At 41.4% G+C, this 23,050-nt stretch overlaps 1 protein-coding gene across 1 annotated transcript in view; it reads right to left on the bottom strand.

The window, feature by feature from the left end:
- LOC118402119 (BMP/retinoic acid-inducible neural-specific protein 3-like) overlaps positions 1 to 23,050 on the bottom strand; it is a 102,484-nt gene that overhangs the window by 45,804 nt on the left and 33,630 nt on the right. Inside the window, exon 3 of the mRNA XM_035800043.2 lies at positions 481 to 671. Within this exon, the coding sequence (XP_035655936.1) occupies positions 481 to 671 (191 nt within the window). The remainder of the gene's footprint in view (positions 1 to 480; positions 672 to 23,050) is intronic.

Below are 23,050 nucleotides of genomic sequence, written 5' to 3'. Positions count from 1 at the left end.
ACAGAGAATGACTGATCATATTTATTAACATTAACTTATTTTGAATAGTAAAAATTAAGTTCTGTTCGACGTAAATTACTGGTATGGGGATACCTAGTCAGTTGCACAAGTGAATGTATTCAAACAAAATGGGACTTCCGCCTTAATCAATGTCATCGGCGCCCGGGCAGCAGTTGATATTGGAGGTGAACTGCCTTGCTTTAGGGCAAAACGGCAGATTTTTCCATCTTGCCTGCTCAGGGATTCAAACCAGCGACCTTTTTGTTACTGCCCCAATGCTCTTAACCACTATGCTATGAGCAGACTAAATATATACAGTATGAGTAATTTTTGGTTTGTTTTAAAGCAGTCAACATGATCAATATCTGAGGAGATTAAATTACACCGAAGCAACAGACTAAGATGAGTAACTAACAACATCCCTTAGCCACAAAGCCTAAAGCTAAGTGCCACTGAGTAGGTGTATGTGAAGCTGCTTACCTCCTAGCGTAGCAGACACCAAAAAGTGAGTTCCATATTTCTTGATCAAGTTCTCGTGGATCTGCTGCAGACTTGGTCTTCGGCCCAGCAACCTCAGGTTGCGTAGAAACTCCGGCGCCAGCGGCAAGGGTGCCTTAAAAAATTCCCTCTTCTCTGTAGCCAAGCTGTTCACTTTCCAATGGCTGAATTCCCTGCAACAACAAACTGATCTCAATTCAAGTGAACCATGGGACATTTTTTAAATCGATCTGATTCATGGTGTTTGGGTAATTTCATTGGCTGATACTTATGTGAGGAATGCAAATATCAGCAGAAAATCTAGCTTGATGTTACAGGAGATGTGAATGAATGGTATAGACATCAAATACATTTAAAGTTATTTGACAACATACAGTACACAACATGGAAAATGTTGGATGATCATTATTCAATGAAAGAAAGTAAAGAAAACATATTTAGTCCAACCTTACAATATATAGGCATTTTTCCACAGGAATAACATTGGTAGTACCATACCATGTAAGTATAATAATTAAAGTGTAATTGCATACTGTTATTTAGTACTAAGTATGGCTTGCACAATTTCAAAGACTTTAAGAACACACTCTACAGTTCAATTTCTGTAAAAATGTGCAGTAGTGTACACAAACATTTCTTTCAAAACCATGAAAAAAACACCGGTCTTTGGAATAATTTTGAGGGATACGAAGCAATAGCAAGCCAATGTTGATGGGGATAATCCAAGCATCCAAAGTAAACCTCAAATCTTACATCACATTATCATACAAGTCTTTGCCTATAATGTGCAAAGACCATGAGATGCTTCCCATTAGCTTTGGATGATGTTGTCTTGACGGAAAAACATTTGTGACGACAGAGGTTGTGAACAGAGCATTACTTTTCTTCCATGGGGATTTCGAGGAGTTAATTGTAAAAAGCATTGGCTGACCGTACCAGTGCTAATGATGATAGATGCTCTTAATTACAGGGCTTTAGAACAAGCTGACTGCACCTGCAGGTCTGCAGGATTGTAGGGAATTATTTAAGCCAAAACTCTCTACACCTCTACTCCATTCCCCATTCGATAACAACAGAGCACCTGGATATTACCACTGTTTTAACATTCCACTATGTTTCTCACTGAAACATCATTTGTTCATTTGTTCACTTGTACGTGTTTGTGAAACATATCACCATATAATTAGAGTGATTCATTCTATTTCTATGAGTGTTACCCCTAAGTTAGTTTCAGTTACAACACAGAAGATAATGTTTAATAAGTCAATAACATCGTCTGGATCTCTCTGTATGTATCAGATCTTGCAGATGAGAATGTGTTCCACACCTGCGTTGAGGGCGTGATTTAGAAAATGTATTCATAAAGCATGCTTGCATGAGGAAACCTAAATCCATACAAAATGTAACCAACTGTACAGTATGTATGGATTTAACCTGGATCAGAACAGCTGCTTTCAGTATATATTAACCTTTATTTAACCTTTATTTTAACAGAGTCCACACTGCGACCGAGAGTCTCTGCACAGCTATTTTCAGGTCTCTCCAGAGATGTTCGATCGGGTTCAAATCTGGCCTCTGGCTGGGCCACTCAAGGACATTCAGAGACTTGTCCCGAAGCCACTCCTGTGTTTTCTTGGCTGTGTGCTTAGGGTCGTTGTTCTGTAGGAAGGTGAACCTTTGCTCCAACCTGAGATCCTGAGCACTCTGGAACAGGTTTTAATCAAGGATCTCTCTTCACTTTGTTCTGTTCATATCTTTCCCTCGATTCTGACTAGTCTCCCAGTCCCTGCCGCTGAAAGACATCCCCACAGCATGATGCTACCACCACCATGCTTCACTGTAGGAATGGTGCCAGGTTTACTCCAGACATGATGCTTGGCATTCAGGCCAAAGAGTTCCATCTTGGTTTCATCATACCAGAGAATCTTGTTTCTCATGGTCTGAGAGTCCTTTGGGTGCCTTTTGGCAAACTCCAAGCAGGCTTTCATGTGCCTTTTATTGAGGAGTGGCTTCCATCTGGCCACTCTACCATAAATGCCTGATTGGTGGAGTGCTGCAGAGATGGTTGTCCTTCTGGAAGGTTCACCCATCTCCACAAAGGAACTCTGGAGCTCTGTCATAGTGAGCATCAGGTTCTTGGTCACCTCCCTGACCAAGGCTCTTCTTCCCCGATTGCACAGTTTGGCCAACCGACCAGCTCTAGGAAGAGTCTTGGTGGTTCCAAACTTCTTCCATTTAAGAATGATGAAGGGCACTGTGTTCTTGGGATCTTCAATTCTGTAGAATTTTATTGGTACCCTTCCTCAGATCTGTGCATCAACACAATCCTGTCTCGGAGCTCTACGGACAATTCCTTCAACCTCCTGACATGGTTTTTGCTCTGTCAACTGTGGGACATTATAAATACAGGTGTGTGCCTTTCCAAATCATGCCCAATTAATTGAACTTACCAGTTGTACTCCAATCAAGTTGTAGAAACTTCTCAAGGATGATCAATGGATACAGGATTTACCTGAGCTCAATTTTGAATCTCATAGGTCTGAATTCTCATGTAAGTAAGGTATTAAAACAAAAACGTATACATTTGCACCAAAAATATTAACTATTTTTGCTGTTTGCTTTTCATTATGGGTTATTGTGTGTAGATTGATGAGGATTTATTTTTAAATCCATTTTGGAATAAGGCTGTAACGTAAAACAAATTGTGGAATACTTCCCGTATGTCTCAATACTTCCCGAATGCAATGTAAATATATGTTACACTGAAAGTGTTGGTCACATTTTTCAGGACCTGAAATAAAAACATCATAGAAATGTTTCATGCATACAAAAATATAATTTTTTACATCCCTGTTAGTGAGCATTTCTCCTTTGCCAAGATAATCCATCCACCTGACAGGTGTGGCATACCAGGAAGCTGATTAAACAGCATGATTATTACACAGGTGCACCTTGGGGACAATAAAAGGGCACTGTAAAATGTGCAGTTTTGCCACACAACACAATGCCTAATGCACACAGTTTTGAAGTAGTGTGAAATTGGCATGCTGACTGCAGGAATGTCCAACTGATCTGTTGCCAGATAATTTAATGTTCATTTCCCGACCATGTAATTTTAGAGAATTTGGCAGTACATCCACCCGGCGTCACAACCTCAGACCACATGTAGCTTAAGACCTCCACATCCGGCTTCTTCACCTGTGAGATCGTCTGAGGACGGGAGTATTTTTAGGAGGGTTTTTTTCTGTCCCTAATTACACGCATATAAGGCCCTCCTTCGCCCTCCTTTCGGAAAAGCTGACCATGACTCCATTTTGTTGCTTCCAGCTTATAGACAGAAACTAAAACAGGAAGCTCCCGCGCTCAGGTCTGTTCAATGCTGGTCCGACCAATCTGATTCCATGCTTCAAGATTGCTTCGATCACATGCACTGGGATAGGTTCCACATTGCATCAAACTACAACATTGACGAATACGCTGATTCGGTGAGCGAATTTATTATCAAATGCATCGGAGATGTCGTACCCACAGCTACTATTAAAACATTCCAAACCAGAAAACGTGGATTGATGGCAGCATTCGCTCGGAACTGAAAGCGCGAACCACTGCTTTTAATCAGCGCAAGGTGTATCGCTCATTGTCGTAAGGAAGAGTGGACCAAAGTGCAGCGTGGAAAGAGTTCATGATCTTTATTGTCAAGAATCACTCAAACAAAAATAACAAATACAAAAAACGAAAGCAAACAGTTCCGTCAGGCACAGATACTAAATGGGAAAACAACACCCCACAAAACCCAAACGGAATTTCGCATTTCGCTACACTCGCATTAACATCTGCTAACTATGTGTATGTGACAAATAAAATTTGATTTGATTTATGCCCTTTTGTGGGGGGAAAAATAATGCTGATTGGCCGGGCCTGGCCCCACAGTGGGTGGACCTAGCTCCCAAGTGGGTGGGTCTATGCTCTCTAGTCATGTGAAATCCATAGATTAGGGCCTAAATAATTTATTTCAATTGACTGTGTGTCACGAACCTTGCCGAAGATGGTGCCTCTTCCTGTTCGGGCAGTGCTCGGCGGTCGTCGTCGCCTGCCTATTAGCTACCATCGATTCCCTTTCCGTTTGTTTTGGGTTATTGGGTAATTGGGTACACCTGTTTTGTATTAGGGTTTGTTTGTAGGGTATTTAAGGGCACTAGGCCCGCTGGGTATTTGTGCGGGCTTGTTTGTGTTACTCTGTGTTTGATGGTGTGAGTTATTCGTGTATTTATTCTCCGGACTATTTTGTCCTGTTGTTTGGACTGGCAACTTATATACGCCCTGTGTGTTGGCGTGACTGTTTTGTTGCGCTGGGGAATACATTTGAAAGAAAGACTGAACCCTGCTCTCTGCGCCTGATTCCACCCACCACTCCTAGTTGATCGTAACACTGTAGCTCAGTAAAATCTTTGAAATTGTTGCATGTTGCATTTATATTTTTGCTCAGCATAACATACGCAAAAAAACTAAAACAATCTCAGCTACTAGGTCCCAACATCCAATTTTAATGAGATCTGCAAATTGTTACAGCAGTGGGACACATAAAAATGTAAGCGGATTTTCCTTAATTCTGTGGAGACCCAAAGAACCTCAAGAGTTAACCAACCCTTTGAATGTGTTTTGTAACTTCAACAACAAAGTTACACTAGGTAGGTCGTAAGCGTGTGTAGTAGAACTTAGTAAACAAAGAGGGAGTAATGCAGTGACCCAATGGACATTAATGAGGACCAGCCAACCTTCTGATATAGGATGCTGTGATTTGTGTTAAAACTGTCACCTGTGATAAAGCAAAGGGCACTATGGTAGACTGCACCCAAAGGGTTAAGAGTAGTGGCTAATGCATTCTGATACATTTTGTCCCCATAGTCAAGAACTGACAGGAAAGTTCACTGTACAATCGGAATCCTGCTGGGAGAGGCATGATCTATTTCGAGAAAAGAAGCCTACCTTAAATCTCAGCTTTAACTTGCTCATACGTATGTCTTTAAATGTCCATTTATTGTCAAATACACAGATATTTATATGCAGGAACCAGCTCGATTAAATAACCATCCAATGAATAAATACTGAAATATTTCTAAGAAAATTAGAAAACAAACTACATTTAGTTTTTTCCGCATTAAGCACCAATTTTAAATCAACAAGGACTTCTGCAAGGCAACAAAATCAGATTGCAGGTCCTACCTAGCCTGGTCAGCTTTAGTGGCAATAGCTTACATAATAGTGTCATATGCATACAAATGAATGTTAGATTTTTGCAGATTATTTCTATAAATAACAAATGGGACAGGTCCCAAAATTGACCCCTGCGAGACACCTTTAGTAATATTGAGGTAATTTGACTTAAAACCATCAGAAAGCACATATTGTGTCCTGTCTGACAGACGCCTGGTTGATGCCCATTGCAGACAACCTTTGAATGAGTAGGGGATGGTCGAGAGTACCCAAGGCCTTGGACAGATCGATAAATATGACAGCAATTTATTTTTCCATTTAAGACAAGCGTAGCTATGTCCACGTCTAAAACCAGAGTGGTACACATTAAGAATATCATTTGAAGTTAAAAAACGTTCTTAGCTGAGAGTTTGCCAGTGATTCTAATATTTTTGCAAGGCAAGATAGTTTAGAGATTGGGCGGTAGTTATCCAGGTCAGAAGGATAAAGGGGGAGGGCATGCGCCGCCTTACAGATTTTAGGAATAGCACCAGAGGCAATTGTTAAAAACAAAATGTGGGTCAACAGTTCTACAATGACGGGGGCAGAAAGCTGCAGTAGAAAGTAATGAAGCGACAGTTTTTTTGCAAGGCACTTCATTCTTTTAAAAAAGGGAGTGCCTGAAAGTGCATCATTCTCTGCTATTTGTTTAGAAGTGAATAAAAGACTAGTGGAGCTTGAGGTATTTTCAGAAACTGTTTATTTCAAATAGATGGTCAGCTGAGGCAAAATGGTTATTAAAAGCACCACACATGTCATTGTTGTCTGTTATAGGACAAGAGGCTGTTATAACATGCTGGGGCAATGAGGGGGTGGTGTTAAAAAAAAAAAGTCCAGATTTTAGCTGGTTTCCACAACTCTCAGATACACAATTCATTAAGTATGTTGACTTTGCTTTTCTAACCAGAGTAAGACATGTATTCTTAAAATGTCTGAAGGACTGAATTGTGAGTTAGATCTGTCCTTAATCTCTTATATTATAAGCATAGAAGTTAGAAGTTTACATACGCCTTAGCCAAATACATTTCAACTCAGTTTTTCACAACTCCTAACATTTAATCCTAGTAAAAAATTCCCTGTTTTAGGTCAGTTAGGATCATAATTTTGTCAGAATAATAGTAGAGAGAATGATTTATTTCAGCTTTTCATCACATTCCCAGTGGGTCAGAAGTTGACATACACTCAATTAGCCTTTAAATTGTTTAACTTGAGTCAAATGTTTCGGGTAGCCTTCTTACAAGCTTCCCACAATAAGTTGGGTGAATTGTGGTCCATTCCTCCTGACAGAGCTGGTGTAACTTAGTCAGGTTTGTAGGCCTCCTTGCTCTCACATTCGTTGTCAGTTCTGCCTACAGATTTTCTATAGGATTGAGGTCAGTGCTTTGTGATTGCCACTCCAATACCTTGACTTCGTTGTCCTTAAGCCATTTTGCCACAACTTTGGAAATATGTTTGTGGTCATGGTCCATTTGGAAGACCCATTTGCGGCCAAGCTTTAACTTCCTGACTGATGTCTTGAGATGTTGCTTCAATATATCCACATAATTTTTCTACCTCATGATACCATCTATCTTGTGAAGTGCACCAGTCCCTCCTGCAGCAAAGCACTCCTTCAACATGATGCTTCCACCCCCGTGCTTCACGGTTGAGATGGTGTTCTTTGGCTTGCAAGCCTCCCCCTTTTTCCTCCAAACATAACGATGGTCATTATGGCCAAACAATTCTATTTGTATTTCATCAGAGCAGAGGACATTTCTCCAAAAAGTAAGATCTTTGTCCCATGTGCAGTTGCAAACCGTAGTCTGTTTTTTTCCTGGCGGATATGGAGCCGTGGCTTCTTCCTTGCTGAGCGGCCTTTCAACGTCGATATCAGACTCATTTTACTGTGGATATTGATACTTTTGTCCTCCTGCATCTTCACAAGGCCCTTTGCTATTGTTCTGTGATTGATTTGCATTTTTGCACCAAAGTACATTAATCTCTAGCAGACAACGCGTCTCCTTCCTGAGCGGTATGACGGCTGCGTTGTCCCACAGTGTTTATATTTGCATACTATTGTTTGTTCAGATGAACATGGTACCTTCAGGCATTTGGAAATTGCTCACAAGGATGAACCAGACTTGTGGAGGTCAAATAAAAAAAAATCTGAGGTCTTGGCTGATTTCTTTTGATTTTCCCATGATGTCAAGCAAAGAGGCACTGAGTTTGAAGGTAGGCCTTGAAATACATCCACAGGTACACCTCCAATTGACTCAAATTATGTCAAATAGCCTATCAGAAGCTTCTAAAGCCATGACATCACTTTCTGGAATTTTCCAAGCTGTTTAAAGGCACAGTCAATTTAATGCATGTAACTGTTTGAACCACTGGAATTGTGATACAGTGAATTATAAGTTAAATAATGTGTCTGTAAACAATTGTTGGAAAAATGACTTATGTCATGCACAAAGTAGATGTCCTTAACCGACATGCCAAAACTATAGTTTGTTAACAAGAAATTTGTGGAGTGGTTGAAAAATGAGTTTTAATGACTCCAACCTAAATGTATGTAAACTTCCAACTTCAACTGTATCTACAACAGAGTTAAACAGAGAGGTAAAACATTTAAGGGCCGGATCCTAATCAGAGATAGAGGACAGACCCTCCTAACCATACAACCCCAGGTCATACAGGAAATGTTGCTCATTGAAAGTTCTAAAATGTATCTTTGTAATAATGCGTGGACACAATTTAGGTAGTTTAGTATCTCTAATACAGGCAATGGGACAATGGTCACTGAGCTCGTTAGCAAAGATTCCATTGGATGTATTCTTATGAGGGGCATTTGTCAGAATGATATCCTGAAGAGATGGTTTTTCAGGGTGTTTTAAGTTGTGGCGGGTTGATTTAGTTATCAGTTGAGAAATTTAGCTCAGTACAAAAACCCTTCAGTCTAACTGATACTGGCATTCCACCAATCCAGGTTAAGATCACCCAATATTAATCATTCAGAATTATTATAGTTAAACAGCAAGTCAGACAATTTGCTAAGAGAAATTGGGAGGGCCAAGGGAGGGTTGATAAACTCTAGTTGGGCATTATTACCAAGGCCCACATTTAGTACAAGACATTCAAATTGCTTGGGGACAAGAGTGGTATTACACACAGTAACATTTATGTTGTTCTTTATCAATATGGTGACACCCCTACCTCTGCCAGTTCTGTCAGATCTATAAACATTATATCCATTTAGAGACACATCGGAGTTTGGCACAGAATTTTTAACCACTTCTCAGTAAGTATCCAAATGTTACGTTATTTGAAAAAAAAAACATTTTTAGGGGGTTGATCAGCTTTAATATTGCAGATAGACCGTGGCTTTCATCAATGTTATTGTCATCGTAATTTCCAATCACTCATTTATATTTTTTGTAAATATTCTGTAAATAACTTATATTGTATATATTATTTTAAATATACATTACAAGTCCAACATTTTGACACACCTACTCATTCAAGGGGTTTTCTTTATTTCTAATATTTTCTACATTGTAGAATAATAGTGAAGACATCAAAACTATGAAATAACTGCCTTGATGACCGCTTTGCAAACTCTTGTCATTCTCTCAACCAGCTTCACCTGGAATGCATTTCCTACAGTCTTGGAGGAGTTCCCACATATGCCGAGCAATTGTTGGCTGCTTTGCCTTCACTCTGCGGTCCAACTCATCACAAACCATCTCAATTGGGTTGAGCTCGGGTGATTGGGGAGAACAGGACATCTGATGCAGCACTCTCCTTCTAGGTCAAATAGCCCTTACACAGCCTGGAGGTGTGTTGGATCATTGTCCTGTTGAAAAACAAATGATAGTCCCACTAAGCACAAACCAGATGGGATGGGTTATAGCTGCAGAATGCAGTGGTAGCCATGCTGTTAAGTGTGTCTTGAATTCAAAATACATGACAGACTGTCACCAGCAAAGCACCATCACACCTACAGCTCCATGCTTCACGGTGGGAACAAGCAGAGGTCATCCGTTAACCTACTCTGTATCTCACAAAGCCATACCGGTTGGAACCAATAAATCTCAAATTTGTACTCATCAGACTAAAGGACAGATTCCCACTGGTCAAATGTCCATTGCTTGTGTTTCTTGGCCCAAGCAAGTTTCTTCTTATTATTGGTGTCCTTTGCAGCAATTCGACCATGAAAGCCTGATTCCCGCAGTCTCTTCTGAACAGTTGATGTTGAGATGTGTCTGTTACTTGAACTCTGTGAAGCATTTATTTGGGCTGAAATTTCTGATGCTGGTAACTTTAATGAATCATTCCTCTGCAGAAGATGTAACTCTGGGCCTTCCTTTCCTGTGGCGGACCTCATGAGAGCCAGTTTCATCATAGAGCTTGATGGTTTTTGCTACTGCACTTGAAACTTGAAACTTTCAAAGTTTTTGACATTTTCCGGATTGACTGAACCTCATGTCTTAAAAGTAATGATGGACTGTCATTTCTCTTTGCTTATTTGAGCTGTTCTTGCCATAATACCACCCCTACCTTGTCACAACACAACTGATTGGCTCAAACACATTAAGAAGTGAAGAAATTCCACAAATTAACTTTTAACAAGTCACACCTGTTAATTGAAATGCATTCCAGATGACTATCTCAAGCTGGTTGAGAAAATGCCAAGAGTGTGAGAAGCTGTCATCAAGGCAAAGTGTGGCTCAAATATAAAATATATTTTGATTCCATGTGTGTTATTTCATAATTTTGATGTCTTCACTATTATTCTACAATATATAAAATAGTAAAAACTAAGAAAAACCCTTGAATGAGTAGGTGTGTCCAAACATTTAACTTGTGTAGTGTATACATAATTTGTAAAATATATTTTCCCCTAAATCTACCACCCCTCCCCTAACTTGAGTAAACTAATAGACAACAACACTCAGGCTTCTACTTACAGCTTATACATACTATATATATTTTACGGACACAGTATATTTTACATTAGTTATCTTTTGTTTGTTTTTAGTCCCACCCTTCAGCTACATCCCTCCCATCTATCTCTGAAGACCATCCAGTTTTGATTTCTATTTGCCATATATTTTTCAACTGTGCTGTGATGTTTAACAAACGTTCTGAACCAATTTACATTTTACAGACACAGTATATTTTGCATTACTTATCTTGTTTTTTTGTTATTTTTAGTCCCACCCTTCAGCTCCCCTCAACCCCTCCTGTCTATCTCTGAACACCATCCAGTTTTAATTTATATTTGCCTTATATATTTCAACTGTGCTGTGTTGTTTCACAAAAGTTTTAAACCTTTCTATTCTCATACTTTCTACAGATTAAAGAGAAACAATTTTGCTATGTATATTATATTATTGATTATTATCGATTGACTATAACTTTTCAAATCATCCACCACTGCTTTTGCAGAGGTCGCTCCAGGTAAATGTTGCAATTACTCAGCCATTCCTGAACCTGCAACCAAAACAAGGATCTAATTTAACATGGACTGCAATGCAATGTGCTTTACAGGAAAAAAAACCGAATAAAAAACAATTAAAATAAAAGCTGAAACATTTACGACACAACAAAAATAAGATACAAAACGAAAGAATGACAATCCAAAAGAATGACAATCCAAAAACTGAATAACTAAGAAGCACCCTAAAGAAAAGAAAAGCTAGAAAGATGTGTTCTAAGAACTCTTTTAAAAGGTCTACAGTTTCAGCCCCCCTCAGGTTCTCTGTTATGCTATTACAGAGGCTGGCAGCATAATTTCTAAAGGCTGCCTCTCCATAGTTAAAAGGCCAGTGCCAGAGGACCTGATGGACCTACTGGGTACACATTTTAAAAGCATGTCTGACGTGTATTGGCGTGCCCAATGGTGGATTGATTTCTAAACCAATAGAAGTATATTTAAATGAATTCTAAAACTCACAGGCAGCCAGTGCAGAGACCTATAAACCAGTGTAATGTGTGCTCTCTGTCTGGTCTTGGTCAGTACCTGTGCCGCAGCATTCCGTATGTTTTGCAGTTGAGCAATGGCTTTCTTGGGTAGACCAGACAGGAGAGCATTACAGTAGTCAAGACTGCTTGTAATAAAATCATGGATGAGACTCTGTATGTTCCTCAGGTGGTAAAAATGTATTTTGGTCACATTCCTAATGTATAACACCTAGGTTTTTTTTAATGATTCTTTCTCTTGGCAGCAAAATCTGCAGAGTTGAGATGGTTTTATCCCTCACATATTGGTTGCAAGAATTTTGAATCCGGTGTCGTTTTGTGTAATCAGTTCATAAACCATGTGCCATGGAATCGATACATCCAAAATCTCTTCCCAACTATTTTGCAATCTGTACGGCAATTTGTTGGTCCTTAAATGAAACTGATATACTTGTTTATTTATCACAATTGTTTTGTATCCAATTGTTGTTTTTAATGCAGTGCCGACAGACAAGTTTCTTACTTTCTTCCACTTGCCTCTTCCATTTGTGCAGTAATGCTGCAATTATTTGGTTGTAATTTTGGATAGAGCAGACATTTCAATATATTTGATATAACTCCACCAGTCCTATTCATGATATCATTTTCAAACGTTTTTTAAACATTCTTTCCAAAGGTAATGTTTTTTATCATTAGTATATTTGAGTTTAACCATAATACTTGTTGTAATATTTGTTCTGTCTTTTCTGGTTGATTAAACTGAAATTGCAAGCAACTTTCTATGGTTTGTTTTAAAAATAGCGATATTTTGGAGATGATTTAATTTTCAAATAACCGACAAGGAGAGGTTGTATTCTGAATAAAGGGAAAGAGGCCATTCTTGAACATGGGGTGAGACATTTTTACCAATCTGTTAGAGGACCAGTTCAGATTTAAGTATAGCTTTTGTATGACCGAAGCCGTTAGTGAAATGTCTAATGCTTTAATAATTCATAATTTCTGCCCTCCTAATTCATATTCATTATATGATGAGGCCATAAACATTTTTTGGGCTTGCCGTTCCAAATAAAATTGAATAATTACAAAAAAAAAAAAGTTGTTAGGTGTAGGCATGGCCATAAGCAAATAGGTAAACTGGAATAGGCCTGGTTTCCCAGATGTTTCATAGTGTTCTATTGTTTCCAGTACTTGTCTTTTATATTATCTCAAATGTATCGTCCATGTAAAAAAAAACCTGTCTGATTAGGATGAATAATATCCGACAATACATTTCTAATTCTATCCACTATGCATTTTGCCCCACAACACTGAAGTGCAACTAAACATAGAATATAGGCAACTAAACATACAATATAACCCACAAAACCAAAATGGAAAATGGCAACCTAAATAGGATCCCCAATCGGAGACAACAATAAACAGCTTTCTCTGATTCAGAACCCTATTTAGGTTGCCATTTTCCATTTTGGTTTTGTGGGTTAGAGTATATTCTATGTTTAGTTGCCTGTCTGCACTAGCCATATTAGCGTCAAGGTTTGTTTTGTTGTTTTGTATAGTTTGTTCAGTGTTCTCTCTTTAATTAAAGAGTTATGTATTCATATCACGCTGCACCTTGGTCTACTCGTTATGACGACCGTGACAGAATAACCTACCAAATAAGGACCAATCAGTGTGTGAATGAGGAGCGGTCATCCTGGGACCGGGAGAAAGATGAGTGGAGGACATCCTGGACCTGGGAGGAGGTAATGGCAGGGGACAAGACCCTGCCATGGAAGCAGGTGGAGATAGCACAGGAGGAAAGGCGACGATACGAGGAGTCAAAGCAACCACAGAAACCCCAATACATTGTTTTGCGGGGGGGCACATGGAGCAGTCGGCGGAGTCGACGAGTAAACCAGAGCCAGTCTGGGAGAAGAAGGAGGATTCGGAGGAGAGAGAAATGAGGGAGTTGTTGACGCACGGATTTGGAATAAAAGAACATGTTGTCAGTTTTAGTGCCACCTGAGTCAGCTCTCCATACTCGTCCTGAAACGTGTGTTAATAAAGTTCCGGAACAATTGATGCCAGCTATACACACCAGGTCTCCAGTGTACCTTCAAGACCCAGTGCGTCCTGTGCCAACTCCTCGCACTCTCCCTCAAGTGCGCTTTCCCAGTCAGGTGTGTCCTGTTCCTGCTCCTCGAACTCTCCCTAAAGGGCGCCTCCACATTCCAGTACGCCCTGTTCCTGCTCTTCGCACTCGCGCTGAGGTGCGTGTCCCCAGCCCGGTACCACCAGTGCAGGCACCACGCACCAGGCCTACCGTGCACCTCAGCAGTCCAGAGCGTCCGGTGACAGTACCCAGTCCAGAGCTTCCAACGGCGGCCACAGTCCAGAACCTCCAACGGCGGTCCCCAGTCCGGGGTCTCCAGCGACGGTCCCCAGTCCGGGGTCTCCAGCGACGGTCCCCAGTCCGGGGTCTCCAGCGACGGTCCCCAGTCCGGGGTCTCCACCGACGGTCCCCAGTCCGGGGTCTCCAGCGACGGTCCCCAGTCCGGGGTCTCCAGCGACGGTCCCCAGTCCGGGGTCTCCAGCGACGGTCCCCAGCCCAGGGCCTTTGACGAGGATCCGCAGTCCAGAGCCTCCGACAATGATCCACGGGTCAGTGCTACAAGAGCGGACTCAGGGTAAAGAAGGGGGGCGACGTCCAGAACCAGAGCCGCCACCCAGGTTAGATGCCCACCCAGACCCTCCCATATGGGTTTAGGTTTGCGGCCGGGAGTCCGCACCTTGGGGGGGGTACTGTCACGCCCTGACCTTATTTATCTTTGTTTTCTTTATTATTTTGGTTAGGTCAGGGTGTGACGAAGGTGGTATGTGTGTTTTGGTCTTGTCTAGAGTCTTTTGTAATTCTATAGGGTTTTGGTATGTCTAGGTATATGTAGGTCTATGGTGGTCTGAATTGGTTCCCAATCAGAGACAGCTGTTTATCGTTGTCTCTGATTGGGGATCCTATTTAGGTTGCCATTTTTCCATTTTGGTTTATTTGGTTATTGTCTATGTGTAGTTGCCTGTCAGCACTCGTGTTATATAGCTTCACGTTCGTTTTGTTTCTTTGTTAGTTTGTTTAGTGTTTTTCCTTCATTTAAAGGAAGAATGTATGCTTATCACGCTGCGCCTTGGTCTCATCAATATGACGAACGTGACAGGACCCATCCTTTAAAAAGAGCACACAGTGCCACCTACAGAAAAGCCGCAGATTACACAGCCAAAAGCATTTCCAATGCCCTCACCTCGATTGTATTGTATACAGTTATTTAAAGATGTTATATTATATATCTATATATACATTTATTTATACAATTAACTAATAATATGCATAACGATGTAAGCTCTTCATATTTGATTGTTACCTATTATTACCTATAACCAGGACTGGCAATACAAACATTTAATTTCTTGGCAAGCAATTCATATTTTAGGAAACAATTATTGTGATTCATCCTATACTGTCCCTAACATCATTACCCCATAGCAACAGATGTGGGATACATACACATACTCTCCCCACCCTTCCCCCACAAACAACCACAAGCTCAGATGTTCAACAGTTGTTCCATCGGGGAGCCCAACTCAAGCGAAGACTTGATGTGCGAATGCATATACAGTTGTAGCTGTTTGAGAAGGCATGCAAAATTGAGCAAGAATGGGGAGATTTGATTAACCAATCACACAAAATGTCTGAGTTAGTTTGAGAAGCCAAAATTAAAATATGATACTTTTTCGAAATCTGACATTTACTTGAATCAGTCCAAGACCACAGCTGCAGGATTTCAGATCAGATGGCGTCTCTAACACAAACATGCCATGATCAGTAGGTCAACCTCTATATGAACCCTTGACATGATCAAGGTGTTAGATTTCTGTGTGCTATTTTGAGAGGCAAAAGGGGAATGGCTGATCTGCCCCATTTCCTCAGAAAACTGAACTAGGTTTCCATCTTATTCATATTTGGCCCTCATCCACTGAGGAGGCAGTCTTTCAAGTCAATGTGTTTTTGTGAAGTATTGTAGCAATTTCTTGGAAAACTTTTCAAGTAAATTTTTTAGATTGATTCTCGCAATTTTTCAGGGCCAGACAGGGCTGGTCTGCTGAACAAAAGTACTATTGTGTTGCAATATAAATATTTGTAATGCAGAGAGAGACTTTTTTTTAAGTAAATTTCTAAAATAGCAGTAGGATTATACTTTATTGCACAAATCTCTTCTGAGATTTTAAAGCTAAAAGGGCAAAAGGAAATGAGTGTCTCTTCCCTTTCTCCTGTTGTGCTGGTATAACGCATTCTCTTAGAATGTTTATGCTTAGCAGAATATGTATGCTTGCAACGCTTTCCCTCAAATTTGAATCAGTTCAACATTTCCTCTCAGAGAATTTAAATTGTCCAGCTGAATGAGGAATAATTATATTAAAGGACAAAGTAGAACTCAAATAAATGTCAGTTACTGGAACATTTATACTAAATGGGATAATGTATTGTGCAAGTGCACCAAAGGCTCAGAGCAGCTCTTTTCCCAACAAGTTGAATAGCACATTCTGATTCTCCATTAGAATTAAATTAATCGTGTTAATTGTACATGGGGAGTCACAGCCTTCAACTAAGTAATTCGATTTCTCAACTGTGTTAACCGTTGAGAAATAGACTGAAATAGAATAAAAAGCTAGAAAATCAAAACAACAAATAATTATTTCCCTCTGACAAAGTAATCATATATCATGGACACACTTCAGATTTAGAATCCGTTTTAGCCACACTTGATATACAGAGGGAGAAGTAATTTCTTTCTGGAAAATTAAATGAAAATGGCTGATAAATGTCCCTCCCGTCTCATAGCATTATGTCTGACCTGATGAGAGACATGCAGCTTGTCTCTTTCATTTCTAGTTAATGTTTTTATATTGACCCTGAAACTAACAGTCCCTTTATTGAACCTGAATTAAACAACTGATGTGAGCTTTTCAGAAAGTGTCTTTCTTTAAATAAGCTGAGGTAGTCTTCATACTGAAGGCCTTTATTGTATTTTGAAAGCTTTACCCATGATTTTTAAAAGAACGATTACAACAACAGTCACTGTGCCAATACAAAATGACACTCACACGTTCAATACCAAAAAGAAACACAGGTCAACAAAACCCATACACTTGAAGACAAAACATCAGTTCAATGCAGAATGTGAAATGTTATTGTGGGTAGTTGTGAGCGAGGTGGTCAATTACATCAAGTCATCTACACAAAGCCGGTGCGCCTCAGAACCCTACACCAATATCTCACAATTCACATTTCAGGGCCTGGGTTGCCAGACAAATCCAAGGTTGCCAGACAAGGTTCACTTATTAATCATCTTCCATTATTTTGAAAATGTTCAACCTCATTGTAAAGTCTCCAGATTTCTGCATCAGCATTGTACATCCTCACGTACTAATTTGGGATTGACCATGTTTCATTACTTGATTTATTATCTTGGCAGTTCTTGTTGCCTCCAGGATGAGCTGTTACCATGTTACGAGAGCCGTTGAGCCCTGGATGTGCTCAGTGGAGTCCCTATAGGCTGTCAGTGCTGCCACCTCACATGGCTCAAAAGCACAATGAGCCAGCAGTAATGTATCTTAAGGGAACGCATCTATCATCCCATAACACCTCCTGGGAGAGCCAGCTTTATATAAGTATCTTCCTGTCTGGATAATGTAACATCCTTCCCGTCCTTTCCTATTTCCTCTCACCAAATGAAGGCCTATGAAAGAAGACATTCCCCAATCTGCAAGACGTGTTGCTTCGCTATCTTGTTTTAAAGTTGTACATTTTTTACAAATCACATTAAATTGCGGTTTATCTATTCATGTAACGATTATTTCAATAGGATATCTATTAAGTTGCAAACCTCGTCCGTGAGAGAACTGGCAAGACCATAGCCAGCAGCGGCAGCAGCTCTTTCTTTGACAAACACCATTGCTAGATTCTGCAGGGAATTTAAGAATCCTTGGCCCTGTGACCCTCGCATTCAATTTATTTATAAGCATGGGGGCTCTTCGAAAGTAAAATCACATATCTTTACATATTTCACAGGCATAGTAAATACACGCTGTGTAGTTATCATGTCAATGGCACTTACAGAATCGGATTCTCCCTGCACAACAAGAACTCAGGAAACATTTAAAAAATTACAGAACATATCAGGCTTGCTATTCAAATAGGACAAAGCCCCTTCACTCCAGAAAGTAACAGCAAGGATGACTGAGTTTGCTTTAGCTGGAATTTTTCAGTGCACCACCCGTAGGGCAGCTGTGACCAGGCAGAGAGGGGGAACATCAGCCTTCCTCTATATAACCCAGTTGGTGTTCCCTATTCGTAATGTGCAGACTTGCACACCTACTTTCTCCCTGGGTGTCCTTTAAAAAGATCAGTGAACATATCAAAAGGCCTTGGCAGCACAATTGGGGGAAACCTCATTTATGTCCATTGACGGCTGAGGTGTTGGTCGGACAATATTGCACACGCACATGCACACACCCGCAATTTGCCTGCTAGGCAACCTTTCAAACAGTGCTGGCTGTGCTCTTTGCCTGATTCCATCACAGATCTGCAGGCCCTTTTCTGCCCAGCTGCTCTTCCCATGCTGACATTGGAGTTGGCCAATGTCAGCTACATGTGGGGCAGAGGAGGCAGAGAAAGAGGCCAAACTTGACCGACAGAGTAGATACACTCATAATGCAGCACTGAGGCTTGCTAAAAGCCTAAGCATGGTTAATGGCCCCTATACACAGACTGAGTAATATTTATTACACAGCCTGAGATAGAATAGAACAACTAGCAGGGATTCATTCAAACACGAATTTCAGGGGGAAAATAAAAGGTATAACAGATACATTTAGAAAACTTAAGAAATATTGCAATTGCATAAATGGATGACTCATGTCTCCCCTGAAAAGATACCTATCTGTAAGAATCTGCATTCAAGTTCCTTGTCTTAGTCATTTTTGACACTGTCCCAGGGCACGTTGTGATGTGTCCCACTTCTGTCCGAAAGCTACACCTATCCTGTCTAGCCATACTCTGTGCATCTGCAATGAAACCTGTCATTTCAAGTTGGAGGAGAAGAAAACTCAAGCAGATTTCTGAATTCATTGTTTTCCAAGAGATGAAAGTCAGTTCTGTCGGTAAAGAAATCCACCTTGTATGGCGACACATCTTTCAACATGCCCACAGTCAAGTAGCATTAGCAGCACAGCAGGGAAAAAAATGCCCCCACTAATCTGGAGCTATAATTTGACTGAGGTGAATGTACAGTAGCACCATGGAGAGCGCATGGAGCAATACAATGAAATAGGCCTGGATGTGTGATGGAGGAATGGGAAGGACAGGAAAGGGTCGGAGTACAAATATATTCCAAGCTGAGGAAATTACCATTTTAAATGCAGGCATATCAGATCGAGCACATCACATTTGATATTACATTTAGAATAATTATAATGCTTTAGAAAAGATAGAGACGTTGAAAAATACATGGATGGAATATGGAAGTGCTTTTTGTCTCTTGCTTGGTATGGTATGGTTCATCAGAGTGCAGTGCAGCATGGACAATAACACTGCAGTACAGTACAGTATCATTCAAAGAAAGCCGTGGCACAGGGCACATATTCCTTTCTCTCATGCAGAAGAACTTTGAAAAAATATAGTTCGTAAGATTAATCTCTTTTCAAAAATAACACACACATATATAGTGGCTTTGCCAAAGTATTCACCCCCTTGGCATTTTTCATATTTTGTTGCCTTACAACCTGGAATTAAAATGTATTTTGGGGGGGGGTTGTATCTTTTGTTTCACACAACCTGACTACCACTTTGAAGATGCAAAATATGTGTTATTGTGAACCAAACAAGAAATAAGGCAAAACATTTAACTTGAACTATTCACCCTTCCCCCCCACCCCCAAAGTGAATACTTTGTATAGCCACCTTTTTGCAGCAATTACAGCTGCAAGTCTCTTGGGGTCTGTCTCTATAGGCTTGGCACATTTAGCCACTGGGATTTTTGCCCATTCTTCAAGGCAAAACTTCCCGCGCCGACAGAGATGGCCGCCTCTCTTCACGGTCCTAGGAAACTTTGCAGTATTTAGTTTTTTTACATGTTATTTATTACATTGGTACCCCAGGTAATCTTAGGTTTTATTAAATACAGTCGGGATATAAGAGCAACGTCAACTAACCATCATTACGACCAGGAATACGACTTTCCCGAAGCGGATCCTGTGTTTTGCCCACCACCCAGGACAATGGATCGGATCCCAGCCGGCGAACCAAAACAATGTCGCCGTAAAAGGGGCAGACGAAGCGGTCTCCTGGTCAGGCTCCGGAGACGGGCATATCGCGCATCACTCCCAGGCATACTACTTGCCAATGTCCAGTCTCTTGACAAGGTTGATGAAATCTGAGCACGGGTAGCATTCCAGAGAGACATAAGAGACTGTAACGTTCTTTGCGTCACGGAAACATGGCTCACGGAGACACGCTATCGGAGTCGGTGCAGCCAGCTGGTTTCTTCACGCATCGCGCCGACAGAAACAAGCATCTTTCTGGTAAGAAGAGGGGCGGGGGGGTAGGCCTTATGATTAACGAGACGTGGTGTGATCATAACAACATACAGGAACTCAAGTCCTTCTGTTCACCTGACTTAGAATTCCTCACAATCAAATGTCGACCGCATTATGTACCAAGAGAATTCTCTTCGATTATAATCACAGCCTGGATCATTGTGATTATAACTTCCGCGACGCATATAAGGCCCTCCCCCGCCCTCCTTTTGGAAAAGCTGACCACGACTCCATTTCATTGCTCCCAGCCTATAGACAGGGATTAAAACAGGAAGCTCCCGTGCTCAGGTCTGTTCAACGCTCGTCCGACCAATCTGATTCCACGCTTCAAGATTGCTTCGATCACGTGGATTGGGATATGTTCCTCACTGCGTCAAACAACAACATTGACGAATATGCTGATTCGGTGAGCGAGTTTTTTAGCAAGTGCATCAGCGATGTCGTACCCACAGCAACTATTAGAACATTCCCAAATCAAAAACCATGCATTGATGGCAGCATTCGTGCGAAACTGAAAGCGCGAACCACTGCTTTTAATCAGGGCAAGGTGACCGGAAAGATGACCGAATACAAACAGTGTAGCTATTCCCTTCCCAAGGCAATCAAACAAGCTAAGTGTCAGTATAGAGACAAAGTAGAGTCACAATTCAATGGCTCAGACACAAGAGGTATGTGGCAGGGTCTACAGTCAATCACGGATTACAAAAAGAAAACCAGCCCCATCGCGGACCAGGATGTCTTGCTCCCAGACAGACTAAACAACTTGTTTGCTCGCTTTGAGGCCCATACAATGCCATTGACACGGCCCGCTACATAAACCTGTGGACTCTCCTTCACTGCAGCCGACGTGAGTAAAACATTTAAAAGGTGTTAACCCTCGCAAGGCTGCAGGCCCAGACGGCAACCCCAGGCGAGTCCTCAGAGCATGCGCAGACCAGCTGGCTGGTGTGTTTACGAACATATTCAATCAACCCTTATCCCTGTCTGCTGTTCCCACATGCTTCCATTGTTCCTGTTCCCAAGAAAGCTAAGGTAACTGAGCTAAACGACTACTGCCCCGTAGTACTCACTTCCGTCCTCATGAAGTGCTTGAGAGACTAGTCAAGGACCATATCACCTCCACCCTACCTGACACCCTAGACCCACTCCAATTTGCTTACCGCCCCAATAGGTCCACAGACGATGCAATCGCAACCACACTGCACACTGCCCCAACCCATCTGGACAAGAGGAATACCTATGTGAGAATGCTGTTCATCGACTACGGCTTTGCATTTAACACCATAGTACCCTCCAAACACATCATCAAGGTCGAGACCCTGGGTCTCAACTCAACCCTGTGCCACTGGGGCTGGAATTCCTGAAGGGCCGCCCCCAGGTGGTGAGGGTAGGTAACAACATCGCCACCCCGCTGATCCTCAACACTGGGGCCCCACAAGGGTGTGTTTTGAGCCCTCTCCTATACTCCCTGTTCACCCACAACTGCGTGGCCATGCACGCCTCCAACTCAATCATCAAGTTTGCAGACAACACTACAGTGGTAGGCTTGATCAATAACAACGATGAGACGGCCTACAGGGAGGAGGTGAGGGCCCTCGGAGTGTGGTGTCAGGAAAATAACCTCACGGTCAAAGTTTTTTAAAAAGGAGATAATCGTAGCAGAGGTAGCACCCCCCTATCCCCATCGGCGGGGCAGTAATGGAGAGGGTAGTAAGGTTTAAGTTTAAGTTCCTCGGCGTACACATCACAGACAAACTGAATTGGTCCACCCACACAGACAGCGTGGTGAAGAATGCACAGCAGCGCCTCTACCACCTCAGGAGGCTGAAGAAATTCGGCTTCAGCCTCCAATCGAGAGCATCCTGTCGGGCTGTATCACCGCCTGGTACGGCAACTGCTCCGCCCACAACCATAAGGCTCTCCAGAGGGTAGTGAGGTCTGCACAACGCATCACCAGGGGGAAACTACCTGCCCTCCAGGATACCTACACCACCCGATGTCACAGGAAGGCTATAAAGATCATCAAGGACAACAACCACCCGAGCCACTGCCTGTTCACCCCGCTTTCATCCAGACGGCGAGGTCAATACAGGTGCATCAAAGCAGGGACCGAGAGACTGAAAAACAGCTTCTATCTCAAGGCCATCAGACTGTTAAACAGCCACCGCTAACATTGAGTGGCTACTGCCAACATACTGACTCAACTCCAGCCACTTTAATAATGTAAAAATGGATGTATAAATCTATCACTAGACACTTTAAACAATGCCACGTTTATGTTTACATACCCTACATTATTCATCTCATATGTATATACTGTACTCTATACCATCTACTGCATATTGCCTATGCCGTTCTGTACCATCACTCATTCATATATATGTACATATTCTTCATCCCTTTACACTTGTGTGTATCAGGTAGTTGTTGTGGAATTGTTAGGTTAGTTTACTCGTTGGTTATTAATGCATTGTCGGAACTAGAAGCACAAGCATTTCGCTACACTCGCATTAACATCTGCTAACCATGTGTATGTGACAAATAACATTTTTTTATTTGATTTGAACTACTCCATTTCCTTCAAGTTGGATGGGTTCTGCTGGTGTACAGAATTCTTTAAGTCATACCACAGATTCTCAATTGGATTGAGGACTGGGCTTTGACTAGGCCATTCCAAGACATTTAAATGTTTTCCCTTAAACCCCTCGAGTGTTGCTTTAGCAGTATGCTTAGCGTC

The sequence above is a fragment of the Oncorhynchus keta genome, chromosome 23, assembly GCF_023373465.1.
Source record: "Oncorhynchus keta strain PuntledgeMale-10-30-2019 chromosome 23, Oket_V2, whole genome shotgun sequence".
Taxonomy (NCBI): Eukaryota; Metazoa; Chordata; class Actinopteri; order Salmoniformes; family Salmonidae; genus Oncorhynchus; species Oncorhynchus keta.
This window is presented reverse-complemented; position numbering and strand designations above follow the sequence as displayed.